We start from the raw sequence: 21185 nt of genomic DNA, 5'->3' as shown, positions 1-21185 counted from the left end.
AACATCCTTAATCAGTTATATCCATAATCATCAACAACTTTCTCAATATCCTTATTGAAATGCCAACAATCTTTCATTATCTGTTATAATGCTATATTGCCAACAATCTCCCCCTTTGGCATTGATGGCTAAACCAATTGATTTGACCTTAAAAGATTTGGATTGTTGTGATTCTAAAATGCAGAAATGCTCTCCCCCATACATTAGACTTCTCCTCTTCTCTTCAGTTTTCTTTCCAATCTGTAGTCTTCTCAGTTTTCTTTTAGTCTTCTCCCTCGATATTAGTCTTCTCCCCCTTTGACAACAATGCCAAAAAGTAAAGAACTAAAGCATAATTTCTTTCTGTATGAAGTGATTTCCTATTGTTGTGTATCAAGTCTGTCTCAGTCAGAGCATTTTGTCTTCAATTCCTGTTCCCTGTATTGTTTCCTGCACACCTTTAGAAAACATCCTAAAGGGTGTAAATCTACATCAACTCCTAAAAAATATTCGATAGAGTCATTGGATTGATGCTTTCACTGAACTCGGTCAGTGAGTAGAAGATAGGGGTAGGACCCCTAACTTACTTCTGAGATATTCAAAAGTGTCCCTTGGTAGTGGCTTGGTGAAGATATCTGCTATTTGTTCCTTTGTGCTAACATACTCCAACACCACTTTCTTCTCTTAAGCTTCTTATGATATTTGATAGAGATGTTCTTTGTCTTAGAGTGCATAACAGGACTTTTTGAAATATTAATGGCACTAGTATTGTCACAAAATATGGTTACTGGCTTGATAACTTTCTCATTGATACCTTCCAACAGTTGTTTGATCAATGCAATGTTAGTACAATTAAATGCTACAGCAACATATTCAACTTCTGCTATTGACTGTGAAACACATCCTTGTTTCTTGCTAAGCCAACTCACTAGTCTTTCTCCTAAAAAGAAAGCTCCTCCACTTGTGCTCTTTCTATCATCAATGTTGCCTACCCAATCAGCATCAATATAAACTTTTAAATCAAAATCATTTCCTTTCTGATATGCTAAGCCATAATCCTCAGTGCCTTTCAAGTATGTAAAAATTCTTTTGATTGCTATCATGTGTGTTTCCTTAGGATATGCAGAGAATCTTGCAACTATACCTACTCCATGTGCTATGTCTGGTCTACTGTGAACAACATATTGTAGTTTTCCAATCATGGATCGGTAAAGTGTCTCATCAACAAATGTCAATTCATCATTCTTTGATAATTTACAGTTGGTAGTCATAAGAGTACTTACTGGTTTTGAATCCTCCATTCCAAATTTCTTCAAGATTTCCTTTATGTACTTGGATTGAGTAATGAAAATCTCATTTTTCATTTGCAGTATCTGTAAACCTATAAAATACTTTATCTCACCGATTAATGACATCTCAAATTCTTTGCTCATTTCATTTCCAAAGTTCTTGCATAAAGAGTCATTTCCACAAAATATAATATCATCAACAAATATGGCTAAGATCAGTATTTCATTTTCATCATTCTTCATGTACATATTGTTGTTCTCACTTGTCCTTATAAAACCAATCTTAATCAAATAAGAGTGCAATCTTTCATACCATGCTCTAGGTGCTTGTTTCCAACCATATAAAGCTTTGTTTAATTTACATACCTGATCTTTGTTATTGTCCTCAACAAATCCTTCAGGTTGTTCAATAAAAACTTCTTCTTCTAATATTCCATTCAAAAATGCAGATTTGACATCCATTTGATATACCTTGAAGTTTTTGAAAGTAGCATATGCCAACAATGTTCTCACTCCTTCAAGTCTAGCAACAGGTGCAAAAGTTTCACCATAATCAATTCCTTCTTCTTGAGCATAACCTTTGCAAACTAGTCTTGCTTTGTTTCGAATGACCTCTCCTTTTTCATTTAGCTTGTTTCTGAAAATCCAATTTGTACCGATTACATTTTTGTCCTTTGGTCTTGGGATTAGTGTCCATGTGTCATTCTTCTTGATTTGATCAATCTCTTCTATCATAGCATTTATCCAATCTTCACTGTTAAATGCCTCTTTCACTATTCTCGGTTCAAATTCATATATCAAACATGTGTTCTATCTCAATTTGTTCCTTGTCATCACTAGATCATCCTTATCTCCTATAATCTGACTTGGTGCATGATGTCTTTTGACATACTTGGCTAATACAAACTTGGTAGGCTCTGTATGATCTTCTTCATCACTCGGTAACTGGATATTCTCTTCATTTTCTTCAAAAGTCTTTTTGGTAAGACTTATCGGTTGAACATAGACAAATTCATCATAGTCTTCTGGTTCCTTGGAATTTCCTTCATCATTTCTTTCTACAAATTCATCAATTTTCACATTTGCACTTTCTACTATTTTGTTAGATGATTTGATCAAACATTTAAATGCTTTGCTTCTAGAAGAATAACCTAGAAATGTTCCTTCTTCACTTTTCTGATCAAACTTGCCATTTCTATTATCTTTGTGAACATAGCATCTACTTCCAAAGATTTTAAAATAACTTACATTAGGTTTCTTATCATACTAGATTTCATATGGTGTCTTCAAAGTACCTTTCTTCAATTGTACTCGGTTCAAGGTGTAAATTGTTGTGCTTATTGCTTCTCTCCAAAATATTTGTGGCACCTTCTTTTCAATCATCAGTGTTCTAGCACAATCGACAATAGATCTATTTCTTCTCTCAACTATTCCATTCTGCTATGGAGTTCTCGGTGTAGAGACTTGTCTTTTAATACCATGATCATTGCAAAATAAGTTGAATTCATCAAATGCGAACTCTCCTCCTCTATCTGATCTAAGACATTTCAATTGTCTTCCTATTTCATTTTCAACTCTTGCCTTGTACCATTTAAACATTTGAAAAGCTTCTGATTTATCTTTTAAAAACATTACTGACATCATCCTTGAATAGTCATCCACAAATAATATGAAATATTTATCACCATAATAACTTTGAACTTTCATAGGACCACAAAGATCAGTGTGCACTAGATCTAAAATTCCCTTAGAAGTGTAAGACTTACTTGTAAAGCTTGATCTTGACATCTTACCTATCTGGCATCCTCAGCACATAGCATTCTCAGGTTTTTCAAGACTCGGTAGACCTCTTACTCGGCACTTCTTGCTTATTTTGATCAGATTATCAAAATTTACATGACAAAACCTTTTATGCCATTACTAGGTATCATCTATCTTTGCATACAAACACTTGTTATGAGTTGAGTCAAGGTGAAATGTGTTACCTTTTGTTTGTGTCCTGGTAGCAGCTAACTTTCCATTCTTGTCATGAACTTTGACAATTCCTTTCTGAAATTCTATTCGGTACCCTGTGTTGTTTAGCTGTGCTACACTCAACAAATTGTATTTCAAACCTTCAACCCAATAAACATCATTGCATCTTGCATTGTCAAGAAGTGTTTTAGATCCTTTACCTTTCACTGGACATGGTGCATCATTACCAAATCTAACATAGCCTCCATCATAATCTTCTAATATAACAAACTTGTGTTTATCACTTGTCATATGATGTGAGCATCCACTATCTATGATCCAAGAATCATTAGTGTTTATGTGAGATATTAGGGCTTTTTCTTCATACCTTTCTTCATCTGACCCATCTTTGATAGCCACATAAACTACTTCCTCTGTATCAGTTTCATCTGATTTGTCATCATTAGATTCCTCATCAGCTATTAAGCATGTCTTTCTATCTCTTCTTTTGAAGTCTTGGTGTCCTCTGTAATGATTATCTTTCTGTCTGTCATCTCGGTAATCTCTCCTTTCAATAAAATCTTTGTCAGGACAGTTAGAAGCCATATGTCCTATTTTATCACAATTGAAACATTTCAAAGGTAGTTTTCCTTTATACTTACCTTTGCCTCTCAGTAACCTTTTGGCTAATAGTGCTTCAAACTCTTCTTACTTTCTGATTTCCTCATACAGTTTGTGTACTTCTTCCATGTTCTTACGAATCTTTCACTTGCTCCACTATGATCTCCTTCAAAGTACTTATACTTTCTTTCATTGAAATCATTAGATTTATCAAGATGAAAAGAACTAAATGCAGATTCAACTTTATTTACTGAAGAACCACTGTTATCAAAGTTACTTAACTCAAATGCATGTAGCTTACCAATAGTAGCATCTAAAGAAACTGGCATATTAGGTACAGACCTTAATTCATTGATTGCAGAGACTCGGATTGCATAAGCCGGTAGAAAGGTTCTTAACAACTTACTTGTTATATCATTTTCTTCAATAATTCCACCTACTCCTTTGATTTGATTGACAATCTCCTTTAGTCTTGTACTGTACTGAGTTATGTCCTCACCTTCATTCATCCTCATAGATTCAAGTTGTCCTCTTAGACTATCTACTTTTTCTCTTTGAACATGTTCATCTCCTCCATATATTGATATGAGCTTATCCCACATAGCCTTTGCATCATCGTAGCCTTCTAGATCATTAAACTCTGAATCGATCAATGCAGATATTATTTCAATCATTGCTTGAATATGTTCTTGCTTTGCCTTTATCTCTTCCATAGTCAATGGATAGGTGCTCGGTGTAACAAAATCATTCTCTAGATAGTATACATCATATTCTCCAACTCCTGATAGATGCAGCTTCATCCTTTTCTGCCATGTAGAGAAAATTGACTTCTTCAGCTTCGGTGCATCCCTCTTATACATCTTTGGATCTTTAGCTCAAGTTCCTTTAAACTTTTCTTCTGGAGTCCAGAGCTCTGATACCAATTGATAGTTTTGATACTTAATGTAGGTATAGATCCAATAGCCAACAAGATGAGAGGGGGGGGGTGAATCATACAAACTTAATCTTCCATTAAAAACATCAGATTCAACCTCGATAACATAAACTATAGTAATATAACCAAAATTGTTAAACATGCAAACTCAAAAGCATATAAAACATTATAAACTTCATAACACCAGATTTAACGTGGAAACCCAAATAGGGAAAAACCACTGTGGGATTTTGGACCCACTAAGAAATATACTCTTCTAGAGTATGCTCGGTTAAAAGAAAATCCTGTTAAAGATTACAAACACATTGCTAGATGTGACCCGGTTAAGGGATTTCCCTCAAATCTGTTAGGATCTTCACCTTGTTAGAAGTGACCTTGTTAAAGGATTTCAAACACTCAATCAGAATGTCACCTTGCTAGAGGGTTTTATAAATAACTCTTTTAAGTCCACTCGGTTAAGAGATTTTCTATCACTTTCACAAAATAACAGTAATAAACATCTATCTGCAACTTCACATCTAAAATGCTAAAGCAGATTCTTATTTGTTCAATACAATCTAGACATAGAACTAATCTTGTCCATCTGTTGGGCTTCTATACTCTGTTATTCAAATAGGTCTTCAAGCTTCTGTGCTCGGTACTCACCATGTAGCATCCCTGTGCATACACTTGCCCGCATACATTGTTTATCAACAGTTTCCTATTTATAAACAATTAGCTAACCGCTTAATCTCCTTGATCACATTTCCCATGATCAATCATAGCCATCAGATCTTCAATCTTGTCCAGGTTCAGTGCATCTTTCAATCTGAAAACGTTTTACCCCGCCTAGGAACTTGCATATATTTCTTGGAACTTGTGCTAGGGTATTGCGGTTCAATCTGTGTTGTAGATCTTCATGCCGACTTTCCATTGCCTTAGATTCATTAACAAACTTCATGCATGACATACCAATCATTTAATCAGTTCTAGCTCATCAACTTCCTTCATTAAATAACGCATGTAACCATTTAATGTATTTTGTTATAGCTCGGTTACAACTCGGTTACAACTCGATAAATACTAAACTTCACTTAGTAGACATTCCGCCTTTATTAACCGATAGCGATAACCTTAGGGTTTACCGACTAGGTTCTTTGCTTGGTAACATAGTATAGTATTATCCTTACAATTTACAACATATGTATGATGTTAAAACAATCTAAACATCATGATCTAATCATTGTCTGACTCGGTAATAGTTGCCCATTGAATACCTTATTCATCCTCTTATTCATCATAATCTTTCCTATGTCTTTTATCGACATCTTTATATTCTTCAAATCATACTTCTCAAGATATGGCAACATCATACTGAATTAGAAAATTAATTTCTTGACATCAATGACAAAATAATAATATCAAGACAGTAAACATCCTTAATCAGTTATATCCATAATCATCAACAACCTTCTCAATATCTTTATTGAAATGCCAACAATCTTTCATTGTCTGTTATAATGCTATATTGCCAACAATCTAGTGGGACTGACAGGCTTGGTGACATCCTACTTGGCTATGACTGTATGAAACATATGTTGTACATGTGGAGGTAGGCATCCCACTTTGAGGATCTTGACAAGTGTTGTGTTATGACAAATTCTATGGTAGAATGGAAAAGTGGCAAGAGATACCTTTTGCATGGAGAAGGTGGGTGCACAAGTTGGGTTATGACAAGTTGTAAGAGAATAAGATAATAATAGTCATTTATGATGGATTCTCTTACAACTGTAAGTGTTGTAAGTTATGACAGCTATAAGATGCTTAAGAGCATCTGTCATACCTCAAAATAGTAAATTTTGATTTCCCAACTTAGCAGGCTTGAATGGGGAGTCATTTGGGGACATTCATGTATCATTTGCATGCTTTTTGGTGGCCAAAAGGTAGGGCCAAATTATTTTCATGACCTCATCTTGTAACTTCATCTAGAAACTTCCTCTTGAGCTGTATTTCTCTATAAAAACTAGTCTTGGAGAGTATTAGTTATGTTATGTTTGTAGGTGAAATGTTATGCTACTGGAATTAATCCAAATTGTGGGTTGTCAGTTTTTGGCTCTTGTTGAAGAAGCTGAGTGTTGATATTATATTGTAACCATTAGTTTACTAAAATATAAAGTTGTGTACTTTTGGAGTGTGGGTTTTTTCACCTGAGGGTTTTCCCTACAATTTATCTTGTGTTGATTGTGTTTATCTTTATGCATGTTCATTATCATCTTGTGAATGTGTTTCTATTTTTGTAATAGTTAAGATTGTAAAGAAAATTTGCACTATCTCCCCCACTAGATTAGTGTTAGTGTTTTCCGCACCTTAGCTTCCTTTCAAACATAACCTAGGATAAGTTAATGTAGGACACAATCAATAGCTCAAATGAAGGAATTACAAGTGCAAGTAAACATCTATTTGTCATTTCTATCCATGCTTCTTCATGACATCAAAAAGGGAAAAACCACACTAACAAATCTAAGTACCATCACTATTGTAGAAAGATCCTCCAATTGAGCATTCAATTTGGGTACAACAAAACCAACACATGATGTTAATCAAGGAAAATAAATATTAACAAATCAAGATAAATTATAGGCATCTATTATCGCACTTCAATATTTGTGAGGAGGATTTTTTATAACAAAATATTTTTTATCTACTTAATTTGTCTTGAGAACAAGACAAATGATTAGGCCTTGGGAGGATGTTGATAGGTCAAGAACTAAAAATAAAGTAAACTAACAATCACTAAAAGACCATTGATATAGGACAATCAATATTAACAATTCAAGATAAATTATAGGCATCCATTATTGTACTTCAAGATTTGTGAGGAGGATTTTTTATAACAAAATATTTTTTATCTACTTAAGGAAGTTGTCTTGAGGACAAGACAAATGATTAGGCCTTGGGAGGATGTTGATAGGTCAAGAACTAAAAACAAAGTAGACTAACAATCACTTAAAGACCATTGATATAGCAAGTAACAACATGTGATACCCTCTAAAGGATGGAAAGATACAAAGACATATATGACACATCCCCACATCAATATAAGGCTATATATACAAAAATTCCTTAATTGCAAGGAAGAAAATGAAATATGATAAATGAGAAGAGGAATTAAACATAGATATAATGGTAGAGGAAGAATATAGATCAATATTGTAATAGATGCTACCTAGGCATATGTGATATGTATATGAGTATATCTATGCTTGTGGTAAAGAATGTACATTATATGAAGAATATACAACCCTATCATCTATGATAATACTTATCTTATGGTGTCTATGAATGTGTAAAAAAATTTAAATCTTAATGTTATGCATATGTTATCTGCCACATCATGTTTATCTTCTTATTGCATCATCTTGGAGTTAATTCTTTGGCATACATAATTGAGACCTTAGGCCTATACTTTATTGTCAACAAATTTGATTTTATATTGTTATCCTTTTATTTGATCTATCAAAGGTGGATGGATCACCTTTTAAAATATTTCTAAAAGACTTTTCAAAAAGGGAATAAAAAATATTTAGTCTCCATACATGTACAATTTCCAAAACCAAAAAACTCTTTCCTATTACAATAAACGCAATCTAACTGGATTTAATATTCACACCACCCATTACATATAAAATAGAACAAACCCTTACATATATATAAAAAATAGGTTTTAACAATTTGAAAATATCAAATTTAATAGAAGAAGAGACAAGCTAATGCAATAAACTACTTAGGAGGCATCGCAAACAGGAGAACATTCCAAAAATTGCCGACTCTAAAACCATTAGGCATATCAAAGCACTTTCACCTTTGAAAGTTATCTACTATAAAAAGGGGTTGAAACCAATGTTTTTGTCCTATATTTCCTTTTTGAAATCTTCAATAGTGACATTTGAATTTTTTTATATGGCCAAAAGGGGTTGTTGCTCAACATAAAATCTTTCACCAAAACGGGATTTAGCAACTTTATCCTTATGATAGTGTTCAAGGACCACTTCACATTACCAATGTCAGTAAAAATTCATCAAACATATATTGATGGTGTGTAGTCCTCAAAGAAGTAATTTGCAAGCTTTTCTTGAGACTTCTAACTACTAGATACCAAATACATTGCAACCTCTCAAGCTTTGTCACCAAGAGTTTAAATTGTTATTTTTATTTAATATTATTTTAACTGTCAAATTTTTACACTTTCGATTATTTCCTATTCCCTTCCCCTCACCTCCCCTTGTTAAGCTACAAGTTCTATAATCTATCTAATATCTTTTCTTCATCCTAATAATGAATCTTGGAGTGTGATTTGAAACATTAATTTCAAAACCTCCCAAACAACTAAATCTAGAAGTACTCTTATGTTCACTATCAAAGAATGTGCAAATACTAGATGTCTCTTATTATATATGTTGTCACAAAGATATGAGTTATAACAATGACACTATTAACTATGTATTATTAACAAACATCATTCATATTGACTAATTAAATCAACTATCAACTATGAATATAAATAAAAGTATATTAGATTAGATAAATAAACAAATAAATCCATAATTAGAACAAGGTATTCCAATCAAAACAATAAAACTTAATTAACTAATTTGATTAATTATGATTGGAGTTTTATGACATCTACAAATATTGTTGAGTTAGGACATAGATATGGGCCTCTTAGGAGATATTGTTCTTAGTTTAGCGTGAAAGGTAATTAGATAGTGATTATTTCTATAGCTTGGGCCTCTTATTTCTCTCCTTTAGGCAAGTTACACAAAAGGTTTTCTAGTAAAGAGGCAAAGGGGATATTGTTCTTAATTTAGCATGAAAGGTAATAGATAGTGATTATGAGCAATGCCTTGAATAGCAAGGGTCTTCTCCTATTGTTGTTTCTCATGTTAAGATGGGGATATGATTGTCAAAGCTAGGATCATTGTTGATTCTCATCCTTTTTCTATAGTTGTCTTGCATGGTGTTCAAGTTATTTCAACAAGAGTTTGAAATTGGACCTACAAGTTGAATCTATTTGTTTTGCTCCTAAATTGATTCAAAATTACGAAAAATAATTTCATTGTTAATATTAGGGTGAAAGGTGTTAGAGGAAGAGAGCTATGATAATTTAGGTTTAGTTTGTAGATTTCAAGGATTTTATCCTATTAGTTTTTCTCATATTAAGATGGGGATATGATTGTCGAAGCTAGGATCATTGTCAATTCTCATCCTTTTCTATAGTTATCTTGCATGGTGTTCAAGTTATTTCAACAAGAGTTTGAAATGTGACCTACAAGTTGAATCTATTCGTTTTTCTCCTAAATTGATGCAAAAATTTAAAAAATAATGTCATTGCTAATATTAGGGTGAAAGGTGTTAGAGGAAGAGAGCTATGATAACTTAGGTTTGGTTTGTAGATTTCAAAATATTTGACCAACTTTGGTGAATATTTATACTAGGGTTTCTAAAACATTGAAACCCTTCATGTCGAATGATTTAGTCTCATGTCCCTATGCTCATGATTTTTTTTAATCATGGTTTTTGGATCAAAGGAAGATCAATCATACCTTCTAGAAGTTGGCCCTTGATCTTCTTGAACAAGGCAACATTATGCATTAAGTTTGGTTTCTAGAATTTAAATCTTCCATTGAGATCTTGTCTTTCATTCCATCTTGGGTTTATTTGAGCTCAATCTCACAAGTTCTACTTTTGGCAATTGTATGTTTGTTAGCTATTAGTGATTCTTTGGGAAAATTTATACCTATCGCTCTTGAGATTGGTTTGCAGTCTCACCCTACCTTTGATAGGATTCACATTGAGATGAATCTTTCTATATCCATTAACCAAAGAAGATATGACTCAATGTGCGAGAGCACATCTAGAATCAATCATGGAATATAAGTGGATATCTTTTCAATGTAGTTTTTTGCTTCTCGTGTTCATTTAGCAAAGACTTGTTCACAAAAAAGGAACAAGGGTTGCTCAAATGCTTCTAGGTGAAAAGGTACAAGGTGTCAACAACAAATGTTACTAGTAGTCTCTCCTTCCTTCGTCTTGTCTCCTTGGGCTTCTCCTTGCTAGAGAGTGGTGTGCTCTTGCTTATGAAGGATATTTCCCATTTAGGGTTAGTCCTACCCTCAAATTATGGATGTTGTGGCCCTCAAAATATTTATTCCAAATATCTCCTTCCTCTAGTTTGGATTGTCTCTTTGATTGATAAACTCAATTAAGCGGAAGTGTTCAACTTCTAATTCTCATATAAGGGGGTTGGATTTTAATCCCAACTCAATTCATTTGTCTCTAATGGGTGTTTTCCTTTGATGTCATGTTCACCCCCTAGTCTTTGCAGAAGGTGGGGATGTCTTCAAATTTTTTGATGGGATTTAACTTTTCTCTTATTTGGGTACTAGCCTTATATGTCTGATTCTCAATTTATTTTGGAGCTAGCCCCTCTTGTGATTTGTTGGACAGTAGTTTTCAACCAAATCTTCAACAAAGAAAGAGTTATGCCAAATGATTTTCAAGTATCATAAGAAGGGGATGGTCTAAATTCTTATAATGCAAGTTGGGGTTTGTTGTTTATATTTCCTTGAATTTAAAATTTGATGGTTTTTAAGGAATATTTAGCCTTTGGTCCACCATGAATACACAATCTTCATTTGTTCTCCACAAATTATCTTGTTACCCAAACTAGCACACCAATAAAACCCTTCATTATTATAAGAAAAATTAGATACTACTTGCAAATTAACGAGATATCTTGCTGTCAAATTTATATTGAATATAAAACAAAGACCAAATTTACCACTATTTGCAAAAGCGTGTACAGTCAAGAGGAGACAATTCTCTTAACACATCCACAAGATAAACTAGAAATTATAAATTTCTATGCAAGGGTTTTAACTCATTCGAAAATTCGTCGGCCATATTGAAATCTCATTTTGTACCCTCAACTCTCTTCTATATCCTCTTGGCGTTCATTCGCATTGGTTACAAATGATAATAAATCTCACCCTGTCATAATGTTGTAAGTTGCAAAGTAGTTGAGTCATATCCTGTAAAATTTTATATCATTTATTTTTTGACCGAATAAATTCTCGAATTTAGAACAATATTTTTGCATTTGGTATTGAAATGATGGAATTTTCGATTTCAGGGAAATATAGGAAATGCTGTACGCCGTCTGAATCTCTAGATCATGCGTAAGGAAATACCAGGGAAAATATGGGCGGTACCATGAAAAGATGTTATTAGAATAAGAAGTGGACTACATTGCAAAGAAAAAAAACATAAGGCGTATATGTTAAATTTTATACTTGTCGCATCTTCAAGAATAACAATGATAATGATTCTCACATCTTTTCCATCAAGTAACAAGTAGTGTATGGCTATGATTCTCTACTTCTGAAACCCCATAAACACAGCGTAAACTGCGTTTTGGTATACGGCATTCTCTTCAGTAACACTAATTGCAATTGTACAAAATCTAACAAAATTGAATTTCGTATTTCGTATAATTTCACGAGTCAAAGACCTAGAAATATATATATGTAAAGTAATTCTGGTCCTCAAAAAGCTATAAATTGTACTACTGCCAAAAGAATTCCTGAGACAACATTTAAAATATCGCTTTGAACCGTTTTGACATGATAACGACCAACATCTATTCTACATATTGCAAGAGCGTGACTTTAAAATCAAACAAATGAAAGCGAAGTGCTCATAAGCAATGCTTACCACAAGATTCAAATGAACTGGAGTACACCCAATGGGAGGAGTATTAGGATTTGCACCGGTGATCGCTGCTTTTCCAGTTTCATACCTGCACAAGTCCTTAAATTATGATTAGCTTCTGCAAACATTCATGAATAAAAGTAGGGAGGAATGATACAAACTTGGAGTGAAGTGATACGACAAATGAAGGAATGAAGGGGAGCAGAGTGAAAATAAAACAAACATACAAATTTTACATTAAATAGAATAAAACATTACATCGGCTGATTGAGCTTCAGCTCATACATTCAGACAGACTTAGCTTCTTCCAACTTACATCGTCTTATTCATTCTGACTTTAGCTTCATACATTCAGATCTTTACATACTACTACTTACAGCTCTGAGGAGCTGGACTCTCAAAAGAGAGTCCAAACCAAAAACATCATCATTCATTATATAGAAAGATGAGCGCATGCCATAGAGAGCAAGACAGATATAAAATAACATATTTTAGACAACCCACAATCCGTGAGGGCACTGCAAGGACGGTGACAGGTTGGAGAAATAAATGTGAAATCCAAACGAATCCATGGAAGATCTATTTTTACTGTTTGTTTGAGTATACAGAGGATATGGAGTTGATAAGAATAGTGGAAAATATTAATGTGCATACAGATGATGTGCAGCTGGGTAGGGGAAAGGATCCAGTAGTTGAGCATGTTCCAATTGTTGTGAGGGTTGTTGATACCTTTTGTTCCAAAAATTGAACAAATAAAGCCTATTGTTTGAAACAAAAAATATCAATTTTTGTTAGGAAATGTACCAACAGTTGTTAGGAAATGTACCAATAGTTGTTAAGAAATGTACCAATATTGTAAAAAGTAACCAATCAGGTAATGCCACATCAGCTGCACAACTATTGGGGTCTCTTTTGCGCGCCTATTGGTCTCACTTTTTCTGGGGGTTGTTTTGGACACCTTGGCAAAAAGCATGCTGATGTGGCATCATATTTGATGATGTGGTCCTGAAACCTTAGTTATAAGCAGGGGACTTGCCAAGTAAGCTGCTGTAAAAAAATCAGAGTGATTTGAAATTTCCAAGTAGGATTTTGAGAAGCGCAAAGTTAGGGTGCACAACTACTGGGTCCTTTCCCCTAGTTGAGATTACATCTCCAACAATAAATAACATATTAAACAGTACAAGTTATAGCCATAGCAAAAGAAATGAAATTTTCATGATTTAGGTTGGGATCTCATGGAGGGAGCTTCCTAAAAAAAAAAAGAGATAGATGTGGAGTTGTTGATATTTTTAGGAATATTTTAAAGTTGTTGGTCTCATAAATTTTGTAGTGCTACTTTTCAAAAAGATTTCAAATAATCCCATAAAAAAAAAAATTCTTTGGACCCATTGTTGCTGATAAATAGAAGCTTAAACCCTCCCTCATAGGACCCCACCCTTAAAGAGAGCCTTAACTTTGGGCTTCTCAAAATTGTATGTAAAAATTTCAAATCACTCCTAATTTTTCACAATAGCTTATTTGGCAAGTCCCCTACTTATAACTAAGGTTTCAAGGCCACATGATCAAATATGATGTCACGTCAACATGCTTTTTGCCAAGGGGTCCAAAAAGGCCCAAAAAAAGTGAGACCAACACTTGTGCACTAAGTCATGTGTTATTGGTTTGCTGATGTGGCATTACATGATTTGTTGTTTTTTAAATTTAAGAAATATATTTCATTAAATTATGGTAGTCATTATCAACAATAACAACTTTAAAGACACAACTATTGGTAAAATATTGTAAAAAATATTAGACATTAAATCAATAAATCTCATGACAACTATTGAAATGTGCTCAACTACTGAGTCCTCTCTCTTAAATATTAATTTAATTTATTAAATGATTAACCAAAACCCATTGTTAAAAAAGTGACCCATTGTTAAAAAAGTGTAAAAAAAGTACTGAAAAATGTATAACTATGAGAAACAAAGGGAAATAATTTGCATAGAAATATATGCAAATTTAATGCGTGAATTTTTATCTACTTCGAAGTTTATTTTAAATTTTATGTATTTTGAAATTCTTTATCTTTCATGTCTTTGGAATTCTTTTCATTCTGATGATGAATCATGGATGAAATGTTGATGGGAAAAAAAAATACACACAATCGAATCCAAAAAAATACATTAGAATACAAAATGGATTGTGGAAAACTCATAACTTTAACAAACCTTTGTCTAACTTCTACAAATAGACAATATGCATATCTTATTTCAAAGCAAAGCTACATTTGTAGTAGTTCAAAGGATTATTATAAAAATATTCAAAGAGGGAACGAGATATCTGGGTAAACTAAAATTTAATGCATCAAAGAGAACTGATTGGTGGAGCGTAGTGCATGGATTGCACGGGATTTTCTCTGACACTATACATTTATCCCTTACTTTTCCTTAGTTGTATTGTCTTTAAGAAGTTTGTCTATGGAAGCAATCATTGCTACTTTTACGAGTAATCTACGAGGTGTGACCAAGAAGAACAAAACTTTGACCCTAACGAATATGAAGAGTTATAGATTGTGAACCCAAAATTTTTTGATGTTCCCATTCAACTTGAAGAATATAGAAACTATTGTGAGCTTTTAAAATTAATGGATTGTAAAAAAAATTTTAAATTCTTATAAGTACATACTACCAGATAATCCTCTCTCAAATCAGGTAGGCTAAACATGCATTTCCAGCTATAAAGCTTCTAGAAACATGAATTTCTAGGTTCTATTTAAACAACATATTTTTCAAATTACACGAAAAATGTACTATTTACATTATAGGATTTTGCCAAGATCAAGGGCACAATGAAAAGCATAAAAAGAGACAATAGAATGACAAGAACAAACTGTATTCTCATCAATATGCAAATGATCAACTGGATTTAACCAATACAATGAATATAGGCCTGCTTATATAGGCAAGGCCATATGGATGTATGAGCACACAAATATGACATGTGGCTCAATGAGAAATAAGGGTAGGTAAGAAATACTAAGGGTAGGTAGGAGAAATAATATAATATTCCACAAGAGGTGGATGACCCACCGAATGTGGAGTGTAACAGCAAAATAAGACCACAAAAGGTGGAATTTCTCCTACAAGCTCTATCCCTATGTGCACACTTCCCTAAGTGTCTCAAATCCAAACTACGAAGAGATGCATTATCCTAAGTTAACTTAAGTAAGTGTAATAATATCCAAAATGAATATTTATTTACACCAACATACATATATAGGAGATCTCTCTATTCATGTTCACAAAATTTTGAAAAACTGATAGCTTGCGATGATGTGTGATACATGTAAAGCGTAATGAGGTAATTTACATATATTTTTAAATAAAATTTTTCTTTCAAACATAATAAAATTCATAAAATTACATTTTTAAAGGGTATTTTTTATAAATAAATAAATAAATATAATAATTTTATTAATTATAGTAATTTTATTAATTTTTTGAATCAAATAATAGAATTAATTTTTTTTTTATAAATTTAATTTCTTTTTTAAAAATTTAAATATTCAGGAAACCAAGGTCAAGGCTATAATCAACTGGTTACAACAAGGCGACAAGGGGTCAAAGTTCTTCTTTAATATGTTGAGGCAAAAAGAGTTTAAGGAAAGAATAGATAGAATTTGGGAAGAGGGTAAAGAACTAGTGGACAAAGATGACATTAAAAAAGCATTCTTTATGTATTACCAAAGTTGTTTTCATTTGGAACTCCCCTGCTAATAAAAATGCAAGAGATAAATGTAGAGCTCTCATCCCGAGGAAGATATTGGAGGGGGAGGCTAATGCACACAAGAAACCAATTTCACATGAGATCATCAAGGTCATCAACACCCTCAATAATGACAAGGCCCCTGGCCTTGATGGGTTGCCTATTGAGTTTTACAAAGAAACTAAGGAGTCGATAGATATGGACTTACTTCAAGTATATGAGGAAGAACTAAATAGGGGCTCATTGGGAACTGGAATCAACAAGGGGGTGATTAAACTACTCCCCAAAGATGGAGACAAGTCCCTCATAAAAAAATGGAGACCCATTACACTATTAATTATGTCATACAAGATCCTGGCAAAAATGTTATGTTAAGACTAGTGGATATCCTACCGAACTTTGTGAGTAATACTCAAACTAGTTTCATCAAGGGAAAATACATACTTGAAAATCTCATCACTAGTTGGGAAGCCATGAATTGGGCCAACTGCACCAACCAAAAAAGTGGCAATGTTCTTAATTGATTTTGAGAAGGCATACAATCAGATAGAAGGGAATTTCCTCACCATGATGTTGGAAGCATTCTGTTTTCCAGAGGAATTTTGTTAGATGATTCAGATTCTGCTAAAAGATGCCTCTGCATAGCCTGAGATCAACGGCTCCCATACCCAATCCCTTACTTTGGCGAGATCTATTAGGCAAGGGTGCCCACTTGCTCCCACCCTATTTGTTATAGCATTTAATGCTATCTTCTATCTTCTTAGAGAATCAAATTACTCCCCAAAGGTCAAAGGCATCTCCTTGCCTAACAAGGAAGACCTAATCAACATTCAGTTTGCAAATGACAATGCACTATTCTTGGAGCTTGAAGAGGCAAACATAGATCCCTTAACTTTGAAGTCGGATATCTTTTGTGAAGCATCAAGGTCCAAGATATTGTTAGCCAAATCCACCTTGCTTGGATGGGATGATGCCCCCCTATATGGCTTAGTAAGTACAATTATCAATGGAGAGGCCCCTCTGAGCAAGTTAGGTATCTTAGAAGCATCCCCTTTATAGTCAAATTATGTCTAAGGGAAATATGGTTGTGGATCAAAGGGAAGATTGAGAACACATTGGGAAGATAGAATAAGTAATACTTGTCTATGGTCGACAGAGTGCAGGTGTGTCAGAAGATCCTCTCTTCTTATAGTCTTTATTATGCTTCTGTGTGGATGTTCAGTAATTACCATATCAATGATATTCGGAAAGTAACCAAGAAATTATTTTGGTTTGATGGTAAAGGTAATAGAAAGTAGCACTTGTTCAAATGACAATGGTGTTGCCTAAGCTAGAATATGGGTGGGTTAGGTCTCAAAGATCTTAAGATGCAAGGGATTGCTTTAGTTGTCAAATGGATATTTCATGCTTTGGAGGGTAATGAACCATGGAAGGTTCTAATTAGATATTTTAGCATCAAGCTTGTTGTTACTAAATAGGCCAAGACCTAGAAGTTACTCCCCTTTAGTGATCTCATTGCTAGTAGTTTCCCTATCTCCCCGGTTGGCTCTAATGTCTCCAAGGTTATATGGAAGGCATGGGAGTGTATTAGAAGCTTGATTTCTTATGACATATCATCAGTGATAATAATACCTTATTTGGTGAGAGGTCCATTTAGTAGAACCTATCCTACAAAGATAAACCTCTTTCCCTTATCTAAGGATATTCTACTAAAAACTAGAATCTCAGAGGTATTTTTTATTTTAATGATATTATTATTAACAGTCAATTAATTTCCTAGAATGCTCACAGTAAAAAATACCACCTTCCTCCCTTGAATTGGATAACATACTCTGTACTAAGGGAGGCTTGTCTCTGTTTCCAACTTCCCAAGTAGTGTTTTGTGGAGGAAGATAGATTTTAGAATACTCAAGTGTGTGGATGGTGCTCTACTAAATAACACCAAAGCCAAGTCAGTTTATGATGCATTATATAGTAATATTGATTTGACTGATCATATTAATTATGTGTGGAATTTGAACTGCAATAATAAGGATTAGCATAAGGTTTTTACCTATCTATGAGGCAGTAATATCATGCCCAAGAAGAAATGTTTCAAGTGGTTGTTTAATCTTCATAGATTACCAATTAGAAATAAATAACAAGATACTGATGTTTGTAGTATTTGTAGAGTTGTTGAATCTACTATGCATATTTTCTTTGACTACACATTGTGGCTAAGGAAATATGGAACGACTTTGGAATTAAATTTTCTAATAGATTCTCTTTTCATGGTGTTGTTTTTGGATTCATTAATGGTATTAAAAAGGATAGTAATCTATTTTGGTCTCTATTATCATGTGAGATACTTTGGATGATTAGGTCCCTTATGAATGAAGAGAAATTTCAAGGTAAGGGTAGGCTGCATACTGAGTCTTTAAGAAGACTCATCCTTTACAATGTTGAAATACAGGTCACCATTGTCATTAGGTTAGCAAAGAATAAGTTCAAAAGATTTATAAAGGATGGTACAACCAGAGTGTACCTATCAGAATTATCTCATGGCTACACATGGTCCAAATTCAAGATTGAGAGATCACCATTTGTGAATGCATTGGAGGCCTTCACGAATTAAATAAATGAAGCTAGGAAAGTGGAAGGGCAACAAAAGGCCCACGAGGTAGCTACAACAAAAATAGTGCAATGGAACAGGAATATCATATGGATGGAAGGGCCCCTAGGGTGGACAGTGTGGATCGAGGAGTAAAATGATGATACCATTCGTCAGTGTAGCAGATTTTGTTAGAAACTACCTGTAGGATACAATATACAAATCACAATTATATACAGACAGGCTTAGTTTTGTTATATATAATTCATCATTTTATATATGGGTCACAAATGTATTCAATCGATGTATATGGATCAATTTTTTGTATATGGGTCAATGTTTTGTACATGGGTCACAAGTACTAGTACTTTGATAGTGGTCTTGTTTCCTGATTGGCATGAACTGCCAAAGTCATAAGCAATTACTGTAAGATGTTTTCTCATTATACTTAATATAAAAAATTAAATTAAATTTTAAAAAATTGAAATTTAGATAATAGGATAATCAAATATTAACATAAGATTTTATTTAAGATAAAGATATTGAATATTTTTTTATTGATTAAAATAATTTAGAAAATAAGATAAGATGTTTAGAATTTTATTTAGGTTACTGTTGAGATTAGAGAATATGTTAAGATTTTAAAAATGAAAAAGCAAATAAATATTTAGCAATCTTATTAATTTTAAACCAAATAATAAATATAGATAAAAATTTTAGTATTATTTAAAATTTTAAAGGCAAGATAGAATTTAGATAATAGAAAAATAAAATATTAAAATAAGATTTATTTAAGATAACAATATTGAATATTTTTAATCAATTAAAAATAATTTATAGAATAAATTATTTTTAAAAAAATATATTTAATTTTAGGATTAGTGAATAAGATAATATTATAATCACTGTATAATTAGGATTAGGATTATATTTCAATTAAAATTAAAATATAATCTCAATAAAGGTTAGGTTTACAGTGAGCTTTAGTATAAAAAAATGATTCAATAAGAGTTATACATATGATGTATATAATACAAACTTGTATAGGTAAATTGGGTCATAAAGTATACAAATAGTAAAATCAATCTTTGTGTTTTGTAAAATTTTACAGTGTACAAGTTTAATAATTTTAAAATAACTCTTGTACTAAAAATAAAATCAATAAAAAAGAAAGAACAATGTGCATAAATAAAATAACTATCTCCATAATTATATTCTTCCACATCTTTACTAGATTTTCCTAAATATAAATATGCTAATTTACATATATTTTTATTAAAAATAAGTATAATTTTATTAGTTAAAATTTACTTTGCCTTTAAATTTGTTAATATTTTAAAATAGCCAAATTTATAAGAAAAACATATGTAATCAATATGCATCGGAATCTCACCTATCTAATCAACAGATTCAAATATGGATGTAAGTTCAGTGATTTTAGGCATGATATGTTCTACACATTAAAAGTGTGGGGGAGAGGACCTTGAGTATTAACTTTACGCTTCTCAAAATCCCATGTAAAAATTTTCAAATTGTTCTCAATCTTTTTATAGTAGCTTACTTGACAAGTCCCCTACTTATAATTAAAGTTTTAGGGTCACATCATCAAATATGATGCCACACCAACATGCTTTTTGTCAAGGTGTCCAAAAAGACTCCTAAAACAAGAGAGACCGATACTTATGTACTAAGTCATGTTTTATTGGTACGCTGATGTGACATCACATGATTTGTTGTTTTTTAGATCTAAGGAATACATTTCATTCAATTATGGGTGGTCATCATCAACACTAACAACTTTAAAGTCACAACTATTGGTATAATATTATAAAAAAATATTAAGCATTAAATTAACAAATACTATAAACACTTCAAACTCTTCTTGATTTTAATCCAATCTTTAGTTCCTATTGACCTCTCAATGAAATTATGTACTTTGAGGGATTGCAACTTCTTCAAAGAATGGAAGTGGTTGTCTTATAGCCACTTCAACTATTTTCTTGTTAAGAAAATATATATTCAAATTCTTCCTAGCTGGCCTCTTAATCCTTGTTTAAATTAGAAGTAGAAATGCAGATTTAGTTGTAAGTTGTGGAACAATTTGAGCACTCAAATATGGAAATCTAAAGCTGACTTTGATTCCCAACTGTTGGCTTTGAAAATACTACACTGCGAGCTACCTGTTGAGGCTAGATTGAAATGTATTATGGTTCAAGCAGCTATTTGTCCCTTCTGTAAAGGTGTTGAGAATATAAAACACATCTTCTGGTGTTAAAAAACAATGGATTGTTGTGTTTAAGGATTTCCTTGCTATTTTTCA

General features: G+C 32.7%; 1 protein-coding gene across 1 annotated transcript in view; it reads right to left on the bottom strand.

The window, feature by feature from the left end:
• The window catches only part of LOC131856891 (uncharacterized), a 52901-nt gene extending 39980 nt beyond the window's left edge, over positions 1 to 12921 (bottom strand). The window contains exons 1-2 of the mRNA XM_059208847.1: positions 12842 to 12921; positions 12529 to 12613 (exon numbers count right to left, since the gene is read on the bottom strand). Coding sequence (XP_059064830.1) covers positions 12529 to 12613; positions 12842 to 12876 — 120 coding nt within the window. The 5' untranslated portion in view covers positions 12877 to 12921. The remainder of the gene's footprint in view (positions 1 to 12528; positions 12614 to 12841) is intronic.
• Positions 12922 to 21185: the final 8264 nt, after the last annotated feature.

This window comes from Cryptomeria japonica, chromosome 7 (assembly GCF_030272615.1).
Source record: "Cryptomeria japonica chromosome 7, Sugi_1.0, whole genome shotgun sequence".
In the NCBI taxonomy this organism is placed as follows: Eukaryota; Viridiplantae; Streptophyta; class Pinopsida; order Cupressales; family Cupressaceae; genus Cryptomeria; species Cryptomeria japonica.
The sequence above is the reverse complement of the archived record's forward strand: the minus strand, read 5'-3'. Positions and strand labels throughout refer to the sequence as shown.